Consider the following 24,466-nt stretch of genomic DNA (forward strand, 5'->3'; position numbering starts at 1 on the left):
GGGGCCCCCGCTTCTCGGCGCTCGGAGAGGCCGGGGCCCGCTCTGGGAGCCTGCGTCCCTATCGGAGCAGCCGAGGTGTCCGCGGTGCAGAGGTCGGAAGGACCCTCCGCGAGGCCGGGGTGGGAGGCAGCGGCGCCCACGGCCTGCCCTGGCCCGCTTCACGTCGTCTGGAGAATCAATGGGAAGGTTGGTCTGGGAGCGGCGGGGCCGCAGGTGTGTCTGCGGAGGACCAGATGGAGGCGAGCTGCCGCCCAAGCGCGTCAACAGCATGACGGGCGGGCAGGAGCGCCTTGCCCGCCGCAGGTTCACCTTGTCAAACAGACTCCCCGGGGAGGTCGCGGTTTGCCTTCGGCTTGTAAACGGCAGCTGGCTGGCGGCCCCGCTCTTACCTGTCCCCAGGGAGCCGTGGAGCCAAAGCAGCCAGCTTTTTACAGGCGGCAGGACCACGGGGGGCGGCAGGATGCCAGAAGGCAGAGAAGAGCCTGGCGGGCTTGGGTTCCAAGGAAGGATGGTCTTACTGCCCTCCGCAGCAAAGGGAGCTGGCTCGCTCTAGGAGCCAGCCTGGAATCATCCACGGATGTGTAATTAGAAGTGAATAAAGAGAGACATACGCTACAGGAGGAAGGTCTCTCTTGAGTCAGATGTTTTGCTTTTTAAAATGTGTTAAATATTAGGAAATGATGAATTTTCCATGCATTCCGGATGAACCCATTGTTCCTAGTGTCACTTGCATGTGTGAAATGTGGACGTGTTTGTTCATTCTGCACACACTTCCGGAGGGCCTCCTGAGGGCAGGGTCTGGGTACATGGCACTGAACCAAAACAGACTGTCCTCGCCCTCATGGAATTTACAGGTGTAGGAGGCAGATTGTAAACAAGCAGATGGTTGGAACAGTCGGTGGGGTTGCAAAGAGTTGGACAAGACTGAGCAGACACGCACTCAATATCAACTCCAGTCCATTTCTGCATCTGTCATGGTGGGTGTGTGTGTGTGGGCCCGGAGGGATAGATCCCACATTCTGTGAGGTCAGGGAAGCCTTTTGAGGGTGAGATGTTTGATTGAGGACCCAAGAGATGAGGGCAAGCAAGTCCACAAACCTCGGGGTCAGAGAGTTTTGGCTCTTAGCAAAGCTGAGACAGAGGTGAGATGGGTTGGGACAGGGTGAGGAACTCCGGACGGGCTGATGTGTGGCCAGAGGTGAGTCTGGTGAAGTGAGCAGGGAAGGTTGTCTCAAGTCTTGACAGAATTCCAGATCATTCTACACGTGAAGGGAAGGTCTTGGTCCTGTGACTGGTGGCTGCTAAGCCTCTCAGACCTAAGTGACTGAGCTGGCTGTTATTTTGAAATTTAAGAAGTGATACCATCGAGATGATAAAGTAGGAGTCTTCTATTGTCGTCCTCCCACGGAACCCCGATGTCTTCTTCAGCTTTACTGAGGTGTGACAAGTGAAATTGTAAGATATTTAAAGTGTACATCATGACGAGATGATAAAAGCTGTGAAAGGATCCCCCATTAAGTAACACATCCATTACCATTATTTATTTATCCATTACTTTTATTTATCTGTTTTTGATTGCACTCTGGGTCTTCATGGCTGCATGTGGTTTTCTCTAGTTGCAGCAAGCAGGGACTACCCTCTAGTCGCAGTGTACAGCCTTCTCTTGTTACAGAGCACAGCTCTAGGCACCCAGGCTTCAGTAGTTGCAGCTCTTGGACTTCGTTTCTCTGAGGCATGTGGGATCTTCCTGGCCCAGGGATCAAACCCATATCCCCTGCATTAAGAGGCAGATTCTTTACCATTGGACCACTCAGGAAGTCCCATCTACTACTTTTTTGGAATGCTGTACCATTAGCTTATTTCAGTGATACAATGGCAATATGCTCTGGGGGCTTCCCAGGTGACTTAGTGGTAAAGAATATGCCTGCCAATGCAGGAGACGAAGGAGACTTGGGTTCGATCCCTGGGTTGGGAAGATACCCTGTAGCAGGATGGCAACCTGCTCCCGTATTCTCTCCTGAAAAATTCCATGGACAGAGGAGCCTGGCGGGCTCCAGTCCATGGGACTGCAAAGAGTCAGACATGACTGAGCACACATGGACTCAGTAGCAACTCCAGTCACTGTGTTACATTAAACCCTCAGAACTTGCTTGTCTTACAGCTGAAATTCTGTACCCTTTTACCAACCCCTCACTATTTCCCTCACCCCCGGAAACCACTTTTTCTGTTCCTAAGATTTTGACTTTATTTTCTGTCATAGATTCCATATGTAAGTAAAACCATGCAGTGTTTCTGTCTCTGTGTTTGTCTTATTTCATTAGCACAATGTCCTCCAGTTTCATAGTTTTTTTTTTTAATTTTATTTTTATTACTTTTTAACACCAAGAACATTTTGTATTGAGGTGTAGCCAATTGACAATGTTATGATGGTTTCAGGTGAACAGTGAAGGGACTCAGCCATACACATACACCATACGTGCATCCATTCTTCTCCAAACCCCCTCCAGTACAGGCTGGCACGTAACATCAAGCAGAGTTCCATGTGCTATACAATAGGTTTTTGTTACCCTTTTTAAATATAGCACTGTGTACATACATGATCTTCCCAAAGTCCTTGACCTATCTCTTCCCATCCTCCCCACCCCCACAACCATGAGTTCATTTTCTAAGTCTAGAAGTCCCTTTCTGTTTTGTAAGTAAGTTCATTTGTATCATTTCTTTCTAGATTCACTTATAAAAGATGTTATATATGTTTCTTCTCTGACTTACTTCACACAGCATGGCACTCTCTAGGTCCATCCATGTTGCTGCAGATGGCCTTATTTCATTCTTTTTGATGGCCGAGTAATACTCCATCGTGTATAAATGTGTGTATGCATACATACATATACATATATATGTACCACATCTTCTCTATCCATTCCTCTGCTGATGGAGATTTAGGTTGTTTCCATGTTTCAACTATTGTAAACAGTGCTGCAATGAACACTGGAGTGCATGGATCTTTTCAGGCCATGGTTTTCTCTGGATATATGCCCAGGAGTGGGATTGCAGGGTCATATGGTAGCTCTATTTTTAGTTTTTCTAAGGAACCTCTATACTGTCCTTCATAGTGGTTGTACCAATTTACATTCCCAGCAATATACAAGAGGGTTCCCTTCTCTCCACACCCTCTCCAGGATTTATTGTTTGTGGATATTTTGATGATAACCATTCTGACTGGTGTGAGGTGATAATCTCATTGTAGTTTTGATTTGCATTTCTGTAATTAGTGATTTTGAACATCTTTTCATGTGCCTATTTGTAAGTCCTCTTTAGAGAAATGTCTATTCAGGTCTTCTGCCTATTTTTTTGAGTAGGTGGTTTGTTTTGATGCTATTAAGTGTCATAAGCTGTTTGTAAATTTTGGAGACTAATCCCTTATCAGTCACATCATTTGCAGATATTTTCTCAAAGTCTGTAGGTTGTATTTTTATTTATGGTTTCCTTTGCTGTGCAGAAGTTTTTAAGTAGGTCCCATCTGTTAGTTTTTGCTCTTATTTCCATTATTCTGGACGATGGATTAAAAATGATGTTGCTGTGATTTATGTCAGAGAGTACTCTGCCTATATTTTCCTCTAAGTTTTATAGCGTCCAGTCTAACATTTAGGTCATTAACCCAATTTGAGCTTACTTTTGTGTATGGAGTTAAGGAATGATCTAATTTCGTTTCTTTACATGTGGCTGTCCAGTTTTCCCAGCACCATTTGTTAAAGAGACTGTCTTTCCAACATTGTGTAGTCTTGTCTCCTTTGTCATAGATTAATTGACTAGGTTAATGGGCTTATTTCTGGGTTTTCTATCCTATTCCATTGGTCTATATTTCTATTTTTGTGCCAGCACCATACTGTTTTGATGACTGTAGATTTGTAGTATAGTCTGGGAGCCTGATTCTTCCAGCTCCTGTTTTTTTTTTTTTCCTTTTTCAAGATTCCTTTGGCTATTTGGGGTCTTTTATGCTTCATACAAATTTTGAGATATTTTTTTGGTTCTAATTCTATGAAAGATGCTATTGGTAATTTGAATAGGGATTGCATTGAATCTGTAGATTACCTTGGGTAGCATAGCCATTCTGACAATATTGATTCTTTCAGTCTACGAACATGGTATATCTTTCCATCTGTTTGTCTTCTTCAATTTCTTTCATCAGCATCTTATAGTTTTTGGAGTACAGGTCTTTTGTCTCCTTAGGTAGGTTTATTCCTAGGTATTTTATTCTTTTTGATGCAATGGTAAATGGAATTGTTTCTTGAATTTCTCTTTCTGATCTTTCATTGTTAATGTATAGAAATGCATTAAACTTCTGTGTATTAACTTTGTAACCTGCAACTTTACCAAATTCATTGAGTTCTGTCTTCCAGGTTACTTACCCATTCTTCTCGTGTATTGTTCACCTCTGTTTGTTCTTTAGTTCTTCTAGGTCCTTGGTAAACATTTCTTGCATCTTCTCAATCTTTGCCTTCATTCTTTTTCCGAGATCCTGATTTATTTTCACTGTCATTCTGAATTCTTTTTCTGGGGGGTTGCCTATCTCCACTTCATTTACTTGTTTTTCTGGGCATTTATCTTGTTCCTTCATCTGGGACATAATCCTACTTCTTTTCATTTTGGGTAGCTTTCTGTGATTGTGGTGTTAGTTCTGGAGCCTGATGGGATTGTAGTTCTTATTCCTCTGTCTGACCTTTGGTGGATGAGGCTCTTGCAAGCTTCCTGATGATAGGGATTGGCTGTGGGGAAAGCTGGGTCTTGCTGTGGTGGGCAGCCCATACTCAGTAAAACTTTAATTCAGTCCTGCTGATGGTGGAGGCTCTGCTCCCTCCCTGTTTGGCCTGAGGTGACCCAGTCCTGGAGTCTGTCAGCTTCTATAGTAGAGCTATTGGTACCCCCAAGAGGACTTTGCTGAGACGCATCTCCCAGAACTGCCGCCGCCAGTGCCCCTCACTGCCGTGGCAGGCCACTGCCGGCCCACCCTCATGCAGGAGACCCCCAGACCCTCACAGGTCGGTCAGGCTCAGTCTCCTGTGGGGTTGCTGCTCCTCTCCCCTGGGTCCTGGTGTGCGCAAGACCCTGTCTGTGCCCTCCGCGAGTCTCTGTTTCCCCTCGTCCCATGGAAGCTCTGCAGTCAAGTCCCACTGGCCCTCAGTCAGATTCCCTGGGGGCTCCCAGTCCCCTGGCTGGGTCCCCAGGCTGGGGAGCCTGAGGTGGGGCTAGAACCTACACAGCAGTGCCAGAACTTCTTTGGTATTACTGTTCTCTGGTTTGTGAGTTGCCCACACAGCGGGTGTAGGATTTGATTTTATTATAATTGTTCCCCTCCTACCATTTTGATGTGGCTTCTCCTTTGTCCTTGGATGTGAGGTATTTTTTTTTTGGTAGGTTCCAGTGTCCCTGTCGATGGTTGTTCAACAGCTAGTTGCGATTTTGGTGCTGTGGCAGGAGAAGATTGAGTGCACATCCTTCTACTCTGCCATCTTAATCTCCTCCAGTTTCACAATTTTTAACATATCAAGATAACCATGTTGTACGTGTTAACTATGCACACTTTGTCGATCATGCCTTCATAAATTTGGGGAAAAAAACAAGCGCGAAGGGAAGTCAGTGTGCAGACAGGGCGGGTGGGTATGAGCCAGGGTGGCCGGAGCATGAAGGTAAAGGTGGTCCAGTGGGCCCGAGACAGAGAGGTGGGATTCCAGAGATGGAGCCACCAAAGCTTGCTGATGTGTGGAGGCCCAGGGACATGAGAGATCCAGGGCACTCCCAGCTGCTTAGATGGTGTTGTCATAAACACGTGTCATAAAACAGGGTGTGTTAGAGGATTGGGGCTAGGCAGTGGAGAGAGGCGATTGAAAATTAGGAAGGTTAGGGGCGTGTTGAGCTAGAGATGCCTCCTGATTGTCAGAATGGAGAAGTCACACAGACAGGTGTGTGAATCCAGAGCAGGTATGTGAGGGAGGGTGTATGTAAAATCCGGTGCCAAGATGGTCCTATGAACGCTTTTCCTCAGGAACTGTCCTGAAGGTATTAATTGCAGAGAGCTCTTGATCAGATGTCCATGGCAGCCCTGATGTTTTGGGAACCAGCGGATACCAGCAACCTTGTGATCTGGGGTGTTTGATCAGTAGCTCATAGAAAGCCCTCAGCTTCTCCCTCTGACCTCCACTTAAAAAAAGCAAAGCTAAGACTCAATTGTCACCGTACTTTGGGTCTGGAGTTCAATGCAGAACTTTATTTCCTGGCTGTGCTGGCACTAGGCTGCTGCGCGCGGGCTCTCTCGTGTGGTGCGTGGGGCTGCTGGCCGCCTCTGGCCCGTGGGCTTCTCTGCAGCGGCTTCGCTCGCTGCGAGCGTGGGCGCTAAGGCGTGCAGGTTTCGGTAGCTGTGGCACGCCAGTTTAGTTGTCCTGAGGCATGTGGAGTCTTCCGGACCAGGAGTCGAACCTGTGTCCTCTGCACTGGCAGGTGGGTTCTGCTCTAAAAAATCTGTGAGTGTGGCTATGTCTGTGTCAGTCGCTCAGTCGTGTCCGACTCTTTGCGACCCCATGGACTGTAGCCCGCCAGGCTCCTCTGTGCATGGAATTCTCCAGGCAAGAATACTGGAGTGGTTTCCCATTCCCTTCTTCAGGAGATCTTCCTGACCCAGGGATCAACCCTGAGTCTCCTGCACCGCAGGCAGATTCTTTACTGACTGAGCCACCAGGGGAGCCCATTTATTTTTAATTGGAGGATAATGACTTCACAGCGTTGTGGTGGTTTCTGCCGCATAGTAACGTGAATCAGTCATAGTTATGTTCCCTCCCTCTTGAAGCCACCTCCTGCCTCCCACCCCGTCCTGCTCGTCTCCGTTGTCACGGAGCACCGGGTTGAGTTCCTGTGTGGTACAGCAACTTCCCACCAGCCATCTGTTTTACACACGGTAATGCGTATGTTTCAACGCTGCTCTCTCAATTCGTCCCACCCTCTCCTGGCAGGCAGATTCTTAGCCACTGGACCACTGGGGAAGTCCCAGTGCAGAATTTGAGTTTGAAAGCTCTAGTAAACCAAGAATTCCCAAAAAGTCCTGCAGTGAAGCAAGGGTTTCCATCTCTTTGGTGATAACTCTGTATTAAGCCATTTACCAGGCTGGACTTGTGAATTTCATTGGGAGAGTGGAAGCAGAGACAGTTTAGAGTGGGAAGCGCTCTTTGGAGGAAGCTTGGTCCAGCTCATCGCAGCTCCTAGGGCTCCTCAAGCAAAGGAAACTACCCTGCTTTCATCTCTTAATGGCGCCTGTGATCTGTGCCTCCATCACAGCATTATTTCATAGTCAACCTGCTCTTGCCGGGAAATCCGTTTCCTTCCCTTCTGTGACCCTGAGGAGGTTGTGTAGGAGTCAGCGTTGTGTTTTCTCCTGGAAGCTCTGTTTCTTCTTTAACTTCCCACGTGTTATAAGCCAGTGTTACACTTCTCAGCACAGATGTATACACCTGTCTGCTGCAGGGAGCAAGGGACATCAGCAGAAGTGTGAAGTCTCCCCAAGGCGGGGAGGTTGGATGCCCCAGGGTGTGTTTCTCTTTTGTTTCAGGATTTGAAAGTTGGCGAAGTTCAAGTTTGGGGCTTTAACTAGTTAATTAGTTGGTTAACTAGCTATCCAGTTAGAAAAATTTAAGACCCATCGTCAAAGCTCTGAATGCTTCCTTCCAGATATTGGGGAATTGAAGCCCACCTTTGACTATTAAGTTTCCCAACATTTTAACTAGTAGATGTATTAATAGTTAACATGCATTAAGCGCTGCCTGTGAAACGGGGACTATTCTTATCTTCATTTTACATCTGGGGAAACTGAGGCACAGGCTGAATTTGTTTACAAAGCGTAGCTCACATGAATGTAGAACAGATTTACTTTTTAAACGGTCACATAGTTGTATCTATATAGGTTTATATTTTGTTTTCTGCTTCAGATGATTCTGGGCCCTATTCAGGAAAAGGGACATGAGGTTTTCAGAAAGTGAGTGAATTTAAGGAGAACCAGATATATACAGGTACAGAAAACTCGTGAGGGGCAGAGCTGCTGCTCGGGTGGATGTGGGGGGTGGCTTCCTGGAAAATATCTCTCGTGGGACTCTTGCATTTATAACATTTCATGGGCTTCTCTGGTGGCTCGGTGGTAAAGAACCTGCCTGCAGTGCGGGAGATGCGGTTTGATCCTTGGGTCGGGAAGATCCCCCGGAGGAAGGGGTGGTAACTCACTTCAGTATTGTCACTGGGAAAATCCCATGGACAGAGGAGCCTGGCAGGCTGTGGTCCGTGGGGTTGCAAAGAGTCAAAGGCAACGGAAGCAGCAGAGCACGTGCACATGCAAATCAATATTTCAGCCCTGCTCTGTTGGCCCAACCCCATACGATCCCACGAAAATGAAAATCCCGTGCTGACCGTTAGGAGCAGTCTGCTCACCAGGAAGCTCTTCTGGAAGCTGGCTGAGCCCCATAGGTGTGGGTCCTGGAGCTCTTTGGGACGTCCGGCTGACCTTGTGCCCAGAAGGAAATGGATGAGATGGCCCCATCAGAGGGGGGACCAGGGGCATTCCAAGCCAGCAGTCATGCAGGACCCTGTGTATGCTTGGGACCCCCTAGCCACATGGAACAGCTGGTTCCAGGCACTGGCAGGGGCTTGGGAAGTCCCCAAGAAGGTATCCCAAATGCAGGCTGTGGTGGGGTGGAGTGGGTCACTGAAGCACAGGGCCTGGGACAGGGACCCTGCTTCCCTGGGGTTTAGGGGATGCGCTGAAGAGTGGGATGACCTTTGAACCCTATTACTTTAAGACTTTCAATAGCAACCTTTTCCCAAACCTCATAGATGCTTTAGCTATAAGGAGAAAAAACTGTTATAAAGAGGAAGCCAGCCAGAAAATTCTAGCCTTTATAATATCCAATTCTGCTTGTGGGTTTGATGGTAAAAGATAATTTGGGGGAACTTGGGGATTTTTGTAAAACATTCCAGCCAGGAGACTGTTTTGCCTTCCAAGTGACCAGCTTAGCCCAGTTCCCTGTAAGAGCTCTGGGACCCCCTGCGAGCTGGCTCATGGTGGCCACTAGGCTACTTCTAAAGGGCTCTAAAGACACGTCACAGCTGAGCTGCAGTGGGGGAGCAGGGAGGGGATAGGGCAAATCCAGACCGCGCTCACGGCTGTCACCTTGGGCTTCTGATGTCAGAGGTCGTGGTTCCTTCCACACAGCCTCCCGAGCATTGGAGGTGGTGGTTTAGTCTCCAGGTCGTGTCTGATTCTTGTGACTCCATGGACTGTAGCCCACCAGGCTCCTCTGTCCATGGGGTTTCCCAGGCAAGGATACTGGAGTGGGTTGCCATTCCCTTCTCCAGGGGATCTTCCCAACCCGGGGATCAAACCTGGGTCTCCTGCATTGCAAGCAGATTCTTTACCATCTGAACCACCAGGGAAGTCCTCTCCAGAGTATTAGGAGTGTCTTTTGTATGCTCATGAGATGATTGGTGGTTGGGGGCCCCTAGAGAGCTGCCAGAACGGGACTGGCTGCTGAAAGAGGCATGATTGAAGGGTTGAAATTTTCAGCCCCGGAACCTCCAGAGAGCAGAGAAGGGCTCTAGTCACCTATGGCCTGTGATTTAGTCAATCACACATACATAATGAAACCACGGTAAAAATCTCTAATTACTAGGCTTGGAGAGCTTCTGAGTTGGTGAATTGAGGTGCTGGGTGGGGAGGGTGATGAGCCCAGAGACAGCAGAGAAGCTTCAAGCCCCTTCTCCAGATTTTGCCCTATGCATCTCTTCCAGAGTCATATCCTTTATAATAAATCTGTAAATATAAAGTGATGAGGATTTCCCTCTTCCATCATAGCTCAGTTTGTAAAGAATTTGCCTGCGATGCAGGAGACCCTGGTTCAATTCCTGGATCGGGAAGATCCCCTGGAGAAGGGAAAGGCTACCCACTCCAGTATACTGACCTGGAGAATTCCATGGACTATATAGTCCATGGGGTTGCAAAGAGGCAGACACGACTGAGCGACTTCCCCATTCAACACATGCAAACTACCTTTTGGGCTTCCCTTGTAGCTCAGTCAGTAAAGAAGCTGCCTGCAGTGCAGGAGACATGGGTTCGATTCTTGGGTCGGGAAGATCCCCCAGAGAAGGAAATGGCAACCCACTCCAGTATCCTTGCCTGGAAAATCCCATGGTCAGAGGAACCTGGTAGATTTCCAGTCCATGGGGTCTCAAGAGTCTGACACGACTTAGCAACTAAACCAACCACCACTAGTGATTACAAAAGCGCCTTGTGGTGCAGGGGACTCGGGTTCGATTCCCGGTCAGGAAACTGAGGTCCCCACGCCGTGGCATGCATGCAGCTGCAGAGCCCGTGAGCCACAGCAGAAGGCCCCGCCCGATGCAGCGGGGTCCCGCGTGTGGCCACTAAGACCCGACCAGCCTAATGGACACTTTTCTGAAAGTGATAACGAGTATCAGGTTAGAAGTAAAATGGGTAAGTGCCGGTCTCATAGCGCTGAGATGAGCAGGAGAGCCTCGCACGGTTCATGCACACAAAAAAATAGTCCCTGCTCTAGGAACTCAAAATGGAAGGGGGTGTTTAAACAGCATCTCTGCAGAAGAAGAGATACACCCAAGGAGTCATTGCTTTCAACGGTTTTATTGCTAAACTATCATGATACAAGCCGTATAAAAATACTTTACATATAGCAAAAATAAACTACATTAAACTGGAGATTAAAAACATTTTGCATAGGAATGTGATGTATTCAAACTCCTTTTTAACAGTCAAGATTTTCAAAATCTTTAAGCCTTCCAGCACCACCCCAGGAGAGAGACTTTTTATCTGTTGGAGAGTTAATAAGGACATTCTTAACATCTTCTCCCCTCTGAGGACTCGAGAGGCAACAGCGGGGAGTGAGGTTCTTTGACAAGATGTGTGTCAAGGTGCTCAGCTTGTCCCAACAACGGCCTCCATCAGTTCAGGCCAATCAGCGTGCTGAAAGCACCTGCTAATGGCATCATTTGCATCTAAAGCCCGAACTCGGTAGGCGGAGTTCAGTCTAATTGGCCAGCAGCTGCTTAAAGGCAGGGTTTATAATCCTTTCTTCCAGCACTCAGCACCCCAGCTTGTATTTCTGAGAGGGGAGCTGGCTTAGGGAGCACAGCTAGCTCACTGACCACCAGAAAAGTTCGTATTCAAACAGAATTAAGACAGTGGTGTTGGCTAGAACTCAAGACACTCCTGAAAACTGAAAGAACTCGTTTGGGATCAGTTTCACGTGATGCTGCTTTTCCTTAGGCAGTCAGCTGGAATGCAGGAAAACCACTTGCATCGGCTGGCTTGGCTCCATGAGATTTAACGCCCAAGACCCAAGGTTACGGTGTGCTGGGCGCCCACTAAGTGGCTGGCCCCCCAGAGTGAGCTCAGGAAGGTGTGCCCCAGCTTGCCAAAAGTGTCACAGCCCCTGTGCCTCTTGTGAGTGTCAGACAGTCGTTAGCCAGACCCGGACATTCTTTCAATTCTGAACAAATAGAAAGCACTTGGAAGGGGTTTGACATGAAAATAAACACACCCAAGCCTCCCTTTAGTTCAGAGTGACAGATGAGAACACATCGGCTTCCGATCTGTGTGCATGTGACAGCTCCCACACAGGCCAAGGCTGGCTTCCTGGGACGGATGGCTTGACCACTGGATGCAAACAAGAAAAGCAGCATCCACACGTCCCCAACCTTAGAGGGAGTCACCGGGATTTGTCAGCGTGGTGTGTCTTCTGGAGAGCTCCGGGTTCTCCAGGGTTCTCACGCCCCTCGGGTATCGTGTCTGTCTACCCAGATTGAGTCGGCTCGGTCAGCCTCAGCCTGCGCTTGTGTTCTGTGGACAGGAGCCTTTTTAGACTCCCCACTACAACACAGGCAGTTCTGTCACCTCAGAATCGCCTACTGGGTCACTTACTGGGGCCCGAGACACTGCCCAGTGCCAAGAAGGCGGCTCAGAGCTGAAGCTGGCAGCATCCGCAGGCAACACATAGGTGCCGCCTCCTCCCATGAAGCCATCCCTCCCCTGCCTCTGGATGTGGCCTCTTCCAGGACAGGGGACGTGGGCTCCGAGGTGGGCTTTGTTTGTTTGCTCTCCTGGAATGAGCAACACTTCTTCAAGAATACATCCTCTCTCTCAAGGGAAAAAAAATCCTCAACTGATATGCAAAAAGAGACATTTGAAAAAGATTTTTTAAACACTTATAAATATTTTCTAATTCCAACAAGGATGTGATATTTTGAGGACAGATACAAAGCATAAAAATACAGATAAGAAAATAAAATTTAATACCATACTCATTAATTTGGGGTTGCCATTATATATTATCAAGCAGCAGTTTTTTGTACAATACAGGAAGACTCGCAAACTTTGGAAATATACTACATTCAGCAGCAGGGCAGATTGCTGTTGGAAGGGTTATCTATTTACATGACCTTGGATGCAGCAAGTGCAAACCTCCACCTGACAGATCCTTCTACCACGTGCAACACACCCATCTTGACAGTTTAGACATCCTTTTTCTCTCTCTTTGAGGCCCTATTGCCTCTTCCCATACTGAAAATATTTCATGAACAGTTTACTTGGCGAAACGTCCTCCTGGCCTCTGTCACTGACAAAACTTTCTTGATTGCTGTCACATCCTATTACACGTTCTCTTGCCTGTTTATGTCTCGAATCTAATGCTTCTGTTTCTTTCCCTTGTTATTTGGTATAGCTGTTTATGAAAGTGCTTCCTATAATACCCAGCTAGGATGTCTTAGGAAAAAAGTGTGTGTCTTACAGACACAAGCACATCTATACGTACAGAAATTTGAGCTACTAGGAGGCCCTTTGCACTAACATGGTTAGAATAGTGATGGAAAATGCATTAGTCCTTTTTCACCTCATGCACAATGCAGCTGAGCGACTTTGCTACAATAGCAGGAAGGCACTTGGGTAAAACATTCAGATAACCGAGGAAAGGCCAAATTCCCTCATGTGCAAAAAAAGAAAAATGGCTCCCAGCCAGGTCACGTGAGAATAGATTGCTCACCAAACGCTTGAGCCCCTTCCCCGTGAAGTCAGTATTGCCGGAGAGTTCTTTGGGTAAAGCTGCTTAGATAAGGCACTCTTGTACCAGTGAGGAAGAATTTTGCATCCCAGAAAGTCTGCATCTCGCAATGGCGGTCAGCTTCTTACTGATACTGTCTGTTGAAAAGAATTTTGCTAAACTCTGCTTGGGGTGGGTGGGAAAAGTCCTCGTCCTTGGGGGAAAAGAAATGCAAGGTCCTGACCGAAAGGGGACAGACACGTGGCTGCAAAGGCATTGTGTTCTCTCTCTGGAGCCCCAAAGACAGCAGGCCCGGGTCACCAGGTCCTGAGTTCTGGTCCAGCTGTCAAAAGGTTTTCTCTCTCTGGGGAGACTTGACAGCAAAGCCAGGACTTAGGAAACCCAGGGGAACCCTTAAGTGCTGCCACCCGTCTCAGCTTTGCACGGCGGCAGGCCTGGTCAAAGCCTTCTGAAGACTGCGAGGAATACGAGGAATACGTACACTCCAAGTCGACTGGGGAGAAGCAGTTAACATCTGAAAAGGAATCCCTGGCCTGTCCTGGGGTTTCTGCAGTTAGTGTAAACAAACATCTGTATGATTAAAAACTCACCTGCCAAGAACTTGGAGTGTTTTGTTTGTTTGCAAAAATTGCCCTAAGGGAGACAGACTGGTGGGTGCACTCCGCAGAGAGAAACAGGATGGGGGCGTACACTGCGTACCCCTTCTGAGTGGTCTGAGCTGAGAGTACTCAGATTGAGGGCTGTGCAGGGAGTGGGTTTGCTTCTATTTAGGTCACTTTTGTGCTGGATGAAGCAGGTGATGTAGATGTGTCTTTGGGGGTGGGGGAGAGAGGCAGGTTTCAATGGTCCAGGTAAAGGTAACCAGCGAACTCTGGAGTCAGATCCTGAGCTGGTGTGTCCCACGTTGAGTTTAGGCCGGACAGGAGACTCAGTGTTCTTCCTGGAGGAACCCACCCACTGAAACCCTCGGACCTGCCAATGACCATACTTCACTTAACAAAGATACCTGCGTGGTTTGGGGTTTTTGTTTGTGGGGTGGGGGTTGCTTCAGCCCTTCTGCCATTCCTTCTCAAAATTCAATGCACATGCTTGAGATTCTTCTTAACTATATTATGGAAAAGCACTTGGGCTGTTGGAGAAAAGTAAGTGGGAAGAGCAGAGAGGTGTGAAGCTTGTCCGGCTGCAGTGGACAGCGCTCACCCCACAGCTGGGGTGAGGCCCACCCGTCCCATGCAGGGGGGCAGGGCAGCGGGCCGAGAAGCCCCCCCACCTCCAGCCAGCTTTTTGAAAGCAGAGAAGCGGGGGGCGGGGGGGGACATACACATGTCATAACTTAAGGCCAAGAAGTTTTAACAGGTGAACTTGTATAAGCCAGATCGGGTTTGTTTTTTGCTTCAGAAGCAGAAAATCTAAAAACCAAGCTTGAGCTGTGGCCCATCCACGGTGAGGCCCATGCGACCATTAGGTGAGGATGGGCCGGCTTCTCTGTTTCTCTCCAGCCTGTCAGCTAGGTCACGTTCCTTTGGTTGCTCTGTTGGAGAACCTCCTTTGCTTCAAAAGGTACAAGAGTTGTATTGGTGACCCAAGAAAGTGAAGGCGAGGGCTGGGGTTCAGTTGCCACACCCTCATCTTCTGTTCCAGCGGCCGGTCTTATTCAGAATGTATCTGGGGTCAGCAGGCACTTAAGGCTTGGATGGGACACCATCAAAGTCAACGGAGCTGCTCTTTGGGGATTAGAGCAGGACCCGGGATGCAGAGAGAGAGGCGGCGAGCTTGGGGATGAAGGTTAGCTTTCGGCGGGTACTTGGCCCTGCCCGGGGCAGGGTGGACGCTGGGGCGGAGGGCCAGGGGCCATGGGAGGCTCCAGGGTCAGCCTTGTGAATGGACGGTGTCCTGCTAATGACTTCTTCTACGTCTGATTTCGGGCGGGAGGTCCTGAAAACTCCTTCCTGATAATTTCATTGACTACAAAAGAAAGAGAAGGGGCAAGTGAGATGGCAGGAAAAACACGAATGTGGTCAGCTTTTTAGAACCTAATTCAAGCGGGCTGTTTTATAAAACAGGTTTTTGTGCTTTGCGATAATACATTCGACATAAGAAATGCCTTCCCACATTGTGACCCCCCTCACCCCCTGAAATGATGCTGTTTTGTGGTATGGGTTTGTTAGTGAAAATTGCCCACATGGTGACTTTTAAAACTTGCGATGGCAGGAATGGAGCTGGGCCACAGGGCATGATCTGAGGAACACACTCTCCTTTTTATTGAATGCACTGAGGTGCTTTACTTATACCAAACTCTGTTACTGGGACGTCCAGAAAACACCCACTGTGTGACCAAAACACAGCTTGACCCACAAAACCTACAGCTCTGAAGAGGGGCCTTTAAAAGGGGAGTGGGTGGAGCCACCACAAGGACTAAGCCGGCAGTGCAGACAAAATCTCCATCTCTTCCAGCACAGGCGAGAATTCCACCCCTTCACCCCTCCTCCCCGGTCACACTGTGAGCCTTCTCAAGTACCAGCATCCTCCAGGGACTCTGGAAAGTTCCATCACCCCCTTCCCCAGGAGACACTGGGGAATCCGCAGGGAACCAACAAGGCGATGCCAGCCACTGGCGTCAGGGAACTAGCCCTCCTCCACCCTCCTCCCCCCTCCTCCCCCCTCCTCCCAGCCTCTCTGAGGCACCAGCTCTCAGAGTCAGGACAGGAAGGTCCTGGGACAGTGGCAACCACAAAAAGCCTGCCCTCAGCATGCTTGGGGAAAGCTGCCGTCACCAGCAGCCGGACGCCAAGCAGGCTTGTGCACCGTCCTCAAGTGTGTGTGTGTGTGTGTATGTGCACCTTGGTTATTGCAGCTGATTGTGGGGACTGGCCCCAGGGGCAGAAGCAGGGGGCAGACCCCTCGGGACCCCATCAACGGTAGAAGGATTCCCCCCCCGCCCCCCGTTCCAGCACTCAGTGTCTTCCCACAGGCTCCTCCTCCTGTGTTTTCTCATCTCAGTCTTATCCTGAAACTGCAGAGACGGGAGGTGAGCAGCGAGGGCTAAGTGTCAGGTGTGTGCAGAGCCCCCTCGTGGTCACGCTGGGCCCTCCTGGGTTCAGGGCGCTTTCCCTTGAAAACCCTCCGCCAGGATGAGTCTGCAGCGCCCAGAATAAGGAGAGAGCAAACCCACTCAGCTCCCGCACTGAATGGGCTGTGGCCTCACCTCCCCGCGCCTCAGTGTTCTCGTGTGCAGAGTGACTCCTTGTGGTGTGTACATCTCGGGACTGTGAGGATGGTGGGCTCCTCGCATGATGCCAGGCACCCGGCCCTGTGTAGCGGCCAGCTGTGATGGGTACTGATGCCCCCATCTTCGTGCTGGACAGTAAACCCAGTGCTTTGCATCAGCGGGCTCCGTTTGGGGCAGAAATGAATCAGGCATCCTTGCTGTTCTTTGCATGTCTGCCGAAAGCAGGTGCAGGGACAGGTGGCCGGGACTGGGACACCCACCTCTGCCACTTCCTCAGTGTGTGAGCCTTGCCTTAGTGATGGAATTGCTCTGTGCCTCAGTTTCCCCCTCTGCATGTTGTATAAAGACATGCCCTTCTGTCTACAGTTGTTGAGGTGCTTAAATGAGATAACAGAAAATTATCCCAGTCCCCAGCGTATAGCAGATGTTGGTGTGCAGACTAGTATGTGCAGATGTACATACACATGAGAAAGTGACACAGTATCGATACATTAGAGTGACAACCGGTTCTCGAGTGCAGGAATGGATCCACTGATAGAAACTCACAGGATGACCCCGTGCATTCAGCTAACCAGCTCTATCTGTGCACTGACTGTGTGCCAGCTGCCAAGTGACTCCCAGGGCCCGAACCAGGAGCTGGCTGCAGAAGCCCCGCCCTCCACCCTCCTCCCCGGCCTCTGGGAAGCACGAGGGGCTGGGGGCCCTGGGTGGGGGCGCCAAGCAGGAGCGAAAGCGCGGTGCCAGGGGCGGAGGCGGGGCTCGGTGTGGCTTCACGCGAAGCTTTTCAAAGCCCGGATTCTGAAGGGCTTCCTGTTTTCTCAACCTAGGAAACCGAGAGGAGTCAATCCTCAATGGAAACTCTCCATGGCCTCAGTTTTCTAAAAATAACGGCTGGGCAAAACCGCCGGCAGAGCTGTGCTCACCAGAAGGGTCTGGGGGCCGGCTTAGGAGCTGGGGGGCAGCTAAGCCCCCCGCCCGGTGGACAGGGCCCACCCCCACTCTCTGAGAGCGGGGTGTGCACGACTCTCAGCCTGGCGGGCGCTATGCCCCGGGCCCACGGGGTGGGTGGGGGCATGCAGGCGGGCCCCTCGCGCCCACGGCCACCTCTCTGGGGAGCGGAGCCTTTCTTTTCTGAAACCTCAGCGCTCCGCCCCTGCCATGGATGAGGACGCTCTCTCACAGAAGCGGTGGGTGTGGTGCCCACAGCTGTGTCCTCACGGGGGTCTGGCTAAAGCGTGGGCTCCACGTGCCTTGGGGGGGGGGTCTCACCTGGACCACCTCACCCCGACTTGAGAGGCCCCACCTCTGCGACTTCAGCCCTGGGGTGAGAGGGGAGAGGGGCCACTGCCTCTGGATGGATCTCATGTCAGCAGGGAGCCTCCCCCTTGCATCCCCAGGCCCTGCCGCCTCTCTCGGTCCCATCTCGGCCTCCCTTCCTCACTCCAGCCCACCGCACGCTTTGCTGTCTCTGTTCAGTCGCTAAGTCATGCTCAACTCTTTATGACCCCGCGGACTGAAGCCCACCAGGCTCCTCTGTCCTGGGACTTGCCAGTCAGGAATACTGGGGTGGGCTGCCATTCCCTTCTCCAGGGGATCTTCCAGACCCAGGGATCGAACCCACGTCTCCTGCATTACAGGCGGATTCTTTGCCCCTGAGCCCCCAGGGAAGCCCCCACTACGTGCGGAAGGTCCCCTTTACCCCAGAACCCTGCCCTGGGCCCCCGTTTCCCCTGGTCTAGTCCCCACTGTGACCTCGCCTCCTGTCGTCCTCGCCCACGCCCCAGCCAGCCGCGGGCTTCCGCTCTGCGTGCTCCCCCGGCCCCTGCCTGCCTCCCGCCTCTGCCGCGGCTTTTCCTCCTCCCTTCACTCAAGGCTCTGCGTGGCCCCCGGCCCTGGGGACAGTCGGCAGCGACCCCACCCTGCCTGTTGCTCAGGCTCCTCCATATACCAGTTCCCGGCAGTTCACTATCCTTGTTCTTTAGTTTTCTTGTTCCCTCACAGCACCCCGGGCTCCTGAAGATGCCATGGCACGTGGGAAGCACTCAGTAACCTATCAGTGAGAAAGCGGAGCTTAGCAAGAGGCTCGGTAGCCTCAGGACACTGTCCACACTGGGATTTGGCTCCAGGTCTACTGTGAGATGTGAGTGTGGAAACCACTCTCCCAGGTCGCTGCCATCAGCACGTCCTTCATCCCGTGGACGTCCTGAGCACCCATCACACGCCACCTCTTCTCCCGCCTCTTCCCAAATCGGCTGCAGGCAGTCCTCCAAACAGCCCCTCTCCCTGCCCATATCCTGCCTTCCCTCCTGCCCGTCTTCTGAGTATCACCTTTGCCCGGAAGCCGCCATACGTGCCTAGGTCCTGGCTCCCTCCCAGAAGCAAACACTGAGTCCTCCAGGCACTCTGCCCCTCCTGGGCCACCTCGCTGAACCGTGCACGGCACCGCGCACCTTAGCCCACCATGGGGCCTTCACATCAGCCTAGGCCACTTGGTTTCTCTCTCGGCCAGCTGACAAACGGGTTGTTGGTAGGCTGTCTGCCTGGAGCTGCTTCTCCATGAAAGAGTATAAGCCATTCACTTTTTTTCAGAGCTACGCGCCAGGCACTGTACCAAGGCCTCGGTTACTTCTCAGACTACACCCAGCAATACACTCATCCTCATTTTATAGATGGAAAAAGACAGGTGGTTACCCAGCAGAGCAGGTGAGGGGGGAGGGATCAGGGTTTGAACCCACAGTCCATTTTATTAACCTGTACATTAATTATATGGCTCCACCTTATGGGTAAAGAGACTGTGCTGTGAAGTTTGCTAGCCATCACCTTTCTTCTGGGGCCCTGGAATCCTTAGCATCATTTGTATGAGTCAGAAAAGACCAGGGCAGCCTCTGCGAGGTGAATGAGCAGAGGCGTGTGTGCTGAGTGGTTAGGTGGTCACTGAGAATCACTTTCTTGGAACAGAATTGAGGCCAGCAGTGTTCAGTCTGCCACAAGCACCCCTGACCTTTTGTTACCCTTACAGAGAGGGGCCGTTATAAAAACACGGATGTCAAACATGGCTACAACCTCAGGGTGACTTCTAAACCTGATACCCAGGGCTGAAACCAGACAGAAAAGACAGACAGATGTAAGTTTATAAAAATTATATGTTTTTCTTTAAAACTCCATAAAAGAAATCCTGTAATGTTTTCAGGTTACATGATAAAGGTCATTCATATGTAAAGAGGTATTACAAATCAATAACAATCCTAATAGCTACAGACATAAAAAGAATATAGCAGGGGTTAATGAACTCTTTCTGTAAAGGGCCAGATAAAAATATTTTCAGTTTTATTATAGCCCCTTACTCAACACCTCAACTCTGCTTTAAAAAAAAAAAAAAAGTAAAGCAGCCACATATGTGAGCAAATGGGCATGGCTGTGTGCCAATAAAACTTTAATGAAACAGGCTGGGGGCCGCATTTGGCCTGAGAGATAGTTTCCCAGCTTTAGTATACACACCAACAGTAAAGAAGAAAAGGAAAGCACTGTATGTTTTCTTTCCCTACTTTTCAGGGGTACCACTCGGGGGAATCAGTGCCTTTTAGTAGTATTGTTCATCAAACAACTCTGGGTTGATCAGTGTTAAATTTCTTGAAGCTGATTTCTGCTAGCATCCCACTCTGCCCCGGGAATTTTCCGGTTCTCGTGCGGGTCCGGACACCTGCATGCCGAGTCCCTTCTCCTAACCAAGCTCGGAGGCGCTCCAGCTTCAGCTTGCTGGAGAAGGGCCGCTCAGAGTCCCACACAGAGACCCACACAGATAGACTGGAGGTGCCACTTAAGACTTTCCAGGGAATTTTGACTATTCTAGGCTTGCTTCCCTTTAACTGCTGACTTTGGAACTTAATCCCCTGAGAAAGAAGCACCGGGAAGGAGGGGACGGGCCTCATCCTGTTTCTCTCCCAAACCTCAGGCATGTTTTCCCAAGTCTGGTCAGACCGTGTGCGGGCCCTCGAGAGCCCGGGGCAGCCAGAGAGTGGCTCCCAGAGCAGGGAGGCAGCGCTCGAGCCCAGGGGCCGTGTTGCGTGCTGACGGGGCCCACGTGGGGCCAGGTGAGGTGGCTGGGCTCCAGAAGGCCCATGATGTACCCTCTGGATGTTTTTCCCCCTCTTGCCCTAGCTGCACTCAGGGAAAGCCACTCTGAAGGCCAGGTGTGAACTCCAGAGCTGGCCTGCTGTGTCCTGAGCACCAGGCCTGACTGCCCACGAGCCAGTGGAAAGGGGGCCATTGGCAGTGTGGGATGCTGCACCCCTCGGCTTGCCTGTGACTCGGGGTTCACAAAGCTTTTCACTTGCTAAGTGCCTCCGTGGCCTTTTCTCCGCCCCCCCCCCACCCCCGGCCATCCCCACGGGCTCTGGGGTAACTGAGAACTGGAGAAGAGCTTTCTAGAAGGGCCAGGCTTAGAGGCTCAGTGGAAAGGACAAAAACCCCCTTGACGAGGCCTGTAGCCCAAAGCTGTGGGTGGGGTCTGAAGAGTTACGTGATGGTAAGTCCCCTCTGAGGCCATGCAGAGCAAAGGCAGCCTGCCAGCGTTCCCAGGCCCCTGCGAGGTCACAAGCATTGCCAAGTTCTAACATCAGGGAGGGAAGAAGCACATTCAAGAGGCTCTTTGACAACTGGCTGAGTCTGGACACTGATCGTTCAGCTGCATTTTTGTCCTGGCCCCCCCGGTGCCGGGGGGCCCCCAGACTTCGCGGGTGGGACTCTCAGTTCCCGCTGGGGATCCAGTCAAGGGTCACTGGTGTTAATGTTGCCTTTTCACTGTTGATGGGGTTTGAGAGTCACTGGTGGGGAATGTGCTGGGGACACGCTACCCCTGCTGAGGCTCATGCTGCTGTTGGGAAGCCTTGGCGCACCTTGGCGGGCACTGTCCTCTGGGAAACAGGGTTTGGGACGTCGGCCCTGCTGTGTGTGCTGACAGAGGTGACATCGGATGGGAAAGGGTTTGGGACGTCGGCCCTGCTGTGTGTGCTGACAGAGGTGACATCAGATGGGAAACAGGGTTTGGGACGTCAGCCCTGCTGTGTGTGCTGACAGAGGCGACATCGGATGGGAAACAGGGTTTGGGACATCAGCCCTGCTGTGTGTGCTGACAGAGGCGACATCGGATGGCCATTTTCACTGGGTTTTCACCATGGGACGTGCTGCTACCGAGGCCTCTGGGTCTGTCCTGTGATGGAGTGAACCCACTTTCACCGACAAATCGACAATTAACACATCATTGGACCATGAGATTTCTGCAGAAACTAACACCTGTGGCTGTAATACATCTCTGGTCAATAATGTATTTAAAAAGTCACGGCCCAGTAGAACAGCAAGAGGCTGATGAGCCAGAAATACTGGCACTGGCTTGCCTCTGGCGAGTGCTCCCCATATGCTGGGTACAGCATGCGCTGCCTGAGTCTAAGCACCTGCCGGGCAGTAAATGACAGCCGCTGAGGCACAGGAAGGTGACGGCGCCGTCCCGGGCGGCTCTCCACCCCCAGGGCCGCCTGCTCCCATGTGGTCACCTGGGCTCCTCTGCACAGGCCCAGAGCCCAGGGTTGATGGGGGCTCCCCTGAGCTCAGAGGGAAAACCACACACAGCTCCAGCCTAGTTCCAGAGCCGGGTGTCACATCCAGAAGTCGAGTGGTGGGTTAACCCCTTCCAAAGCACGTAAGAAGGCCCCTGCGGGGAGGTGGAGCTTTGCGTTGACGACATCAAGATTGGAGAAGACCCAAGTACTGGGCTCTTCCAGAGGCTTCTGATCTACCTGCCCCCTCGCATTCCCCAGCACGGGACGCCCCGCCACTGCCAGAGAACACCTTCCCTCCCTGGGCATTGAGCACAGTGTATAGAGCCGCCAGGGAGCCGGCACAGGGCGGGAGCAGAGCCCCCGAAGGCTGGGCCCGGCTCTGCCGCCTCCGCCCTGGAAGAGGGTGCTGGGTCCCCTGGGAGAGCATGCAGGCACCCCACACCTCGGAGCCACCCCCTACGCCCCGGCCTCCGAGAAGCTCAGCTATGTCCCCTGGGGGTGGTGGGGTCTAGCCCTCGAGTAGGAAATGTTGGAAAATGAGAGGGCCTTCACGTGGTAGAGTCTTCCTTTAATTAAAAAAAAAAATCAAGTTAAGGAAACACACAGCTGGAAAACAAAAGGAAAGGCAGAAGATATCAATTACCTTTAACTTTGATTTCTCGGATCAAAGATCACAGTCATTCTGTTTCATAATATGTTTTGTATCCAGCTAAGGTGTGTGTCTATCAGCTCTGAAAAAGATTTGCAAAACCATTTTTGAGAAGAAGAAAAAATCACCTTCAACCTCTATTACGCTTCCAACTCATGATAATATTATCCATGTAATGAGTAGCTGTTGACCCAGGGCCTCTGAGAACCCAGAATAGAACTCAACCCTCTGGCCATAGTTTAAGCCCCAATTCTGTATGGTGCCAGAATTCACCCAAAACCAGGGTAGTATCACTGCGATGAGGGACTTTGTACAAAGAAACAGGGATCTCTGAAATCACAGTTCATCAGCAAAGATAATGGTACTTTGTTTTTTTTCTTTAAAGCAAGACAAAATGACTGTTCTGCCGGTATGCCATGCAGACTCAAATCATGGCCAACCAAAGAGATAACACTGGCAGATCAGAAAATCAGAATCTGATGATGCAGCTACTCAAAATGTAACCAGCCTCCTTCAGGCTTTTCTGTCTACGCTACATTTGACCCCTGCTTCCTCCGCAAGAGAGACAACCTCAGCGAGCATGCAAATTCTTATAATTGTACACTCTCTTCCTGTTTTTGTCTGGTTGACAAGTTACTATTTTTATAGCCCCTGCCCAACTGAAGGTGCTCAGCGAGAAGAGGACAGCTGTGCATTTACAGGCAACCAACTATATCACACGCTCACTCCATTTTAAATAACCCTGCTCTGTAGCTATAGCATGCCTACAGTTTCAAAGCACCAGTTTTCTCAATTCCTCTTGAAAATGGCCGAATTAGAAGACCAGAGTGCGTTTTGAGTGCTTGATTCAGAAGTATTTTCTGGGATTAGTTTCTTGCAGGGAATGACCTCGCCTTTCTCTAGCTGCAGCCTTATTTCATCCTTAGGTAAACCAGGATCGTCTCTGGCCCTGAATGCTCATCTGCAAGGCAGAGAACACGCACTAGTGAGATCTCGTCTGCAGTTCCCGGCCTGGACGCCCACGTGATGGGCTCCAGGCAGGGCTGGTCTGATTGGGACTGGCTGGGTGAGGCACGGGCTGCTGCCCATCTGCCCTGTCCTCCGCCGCAGTGGCCGTGAACACAGTTTGGACCATGTATTTCAGGCCCTCCTGGAGTGCAGAAGCCCACAGGCGGCTCCCTCACCGTATCTTTTCTCTCTACTGCTACACACTGGCTGGTTCCAAATCCAAGGCAGAGAGCTGTCTGACCGTTCCCCGCTCAGGGCCCTAAAATGACCAAAGGACTGCTTTCAGCCCAGACCTCGCCCCTGAACGTCAGACTTAGATATCAAACTGCCCATGAGGCATTCAAAACTTCACAGTCAAAACCCGACTCCCGATCGTCACCGTCATCGCCCCCAGCACACTCCACTCCTTCCATCGTAGGAAACGTACCCGCCCTCCTTCCGGTCGTTCAGGTCAATCTTGGTCACAGCCCACATCCTCTCCATGGCAGACGCTCCTGGATCTACCCTCAAAGTCTACCCCACCTCGTCTGGCCCCCGGCACGGGCCCTCCCCCTTCCTCACGCCTCTGTGCGGGGCTCCTGGCCCTCCCCACAGCTGCAGCTGGTCCTGTTGGCACTTAAGGCACAACTTGTGGCCTTAGTGGTTGCTCCTGGGAAGAAATGGCTCCAAGGTGCTAACATGGCCAAGATGTGTGCACTTTATCCACCCATTCAAGTGGGCTTCCCTGGTGGCCCAGCTGTAAAGAATCCACCTGCCAATGCAGAAGACATGGCTTTGATCCCTGGGTCGGGAAGATTCCTAGAGAAGGAAATGGTAACCCACTCCAGTATCCTTGCCTGTAGAATCCCATGGACAGAGGAGCCTGGTGAGCTACAGTACATGGGGTCGCAAAAGAACTGGACAC

General features: G+C 50.9%; 1 protein-coding gene and 1 long non-coding RNA gene across 4 annotated transcripts in view; one reads left to right on the top strand and one right to left on the bottom strand.

Moving 5' to 3' along the window:
- Window positions 1-79: 79 nt before the first annotated feature.
- Window positions 80-10,776, top strand: LOC139036804 (uncharacterized). Its single transcript, XR_011489669.1, has 2 exons — window positions 80-5,979; window positions 7,974-10,776. It is a non-coding gene; the product is annotated as an uncharacterized lncRNA (long non-coding RNA).
- The window catches only part of NFATC2 (nuclear factor of activated T cells 2), a 142,070-nt gene continuing 128,275 nt past the window's right edge, over window positions 10,672-24,466 (bottom strand). For 2 of the 3 annotated variants that reach the window (XM_020888822.2, XM_070472761.1), the window contains exon 10: window positions 10,672-15,086. In XM_020888822.2, the coding sequence (XP_020744481.1) occupies window positions 15,031-15,086 (56 nt within the window). In that variant the 3' untranslated portion in view covers window positions 10,672-15,030. Of the gene's footprint in view, window positions 15,087-22,548; window positions 22,637-24,466 lie in introns of all 3 variants that reach the window. The other variant, XM_020888830.2, reaches the window with a different exon arrangement.

This window comes from Odocoileus virginianus, chromosome 9 (genome assembly GCF_023699985.2).
Source record: "Odocoileus virginianus isolate 20LAN1187 ecotype Illinois chromosome 9, Ovbor_1.2, whole genome shotgun sequence".
Taxonomy (NCBI): Eukaryota; Metazoa; Chordata; class Mammalia; order Artiodactyla; family Cervidae; genus Odocoileus; species Odocoileus virginianus.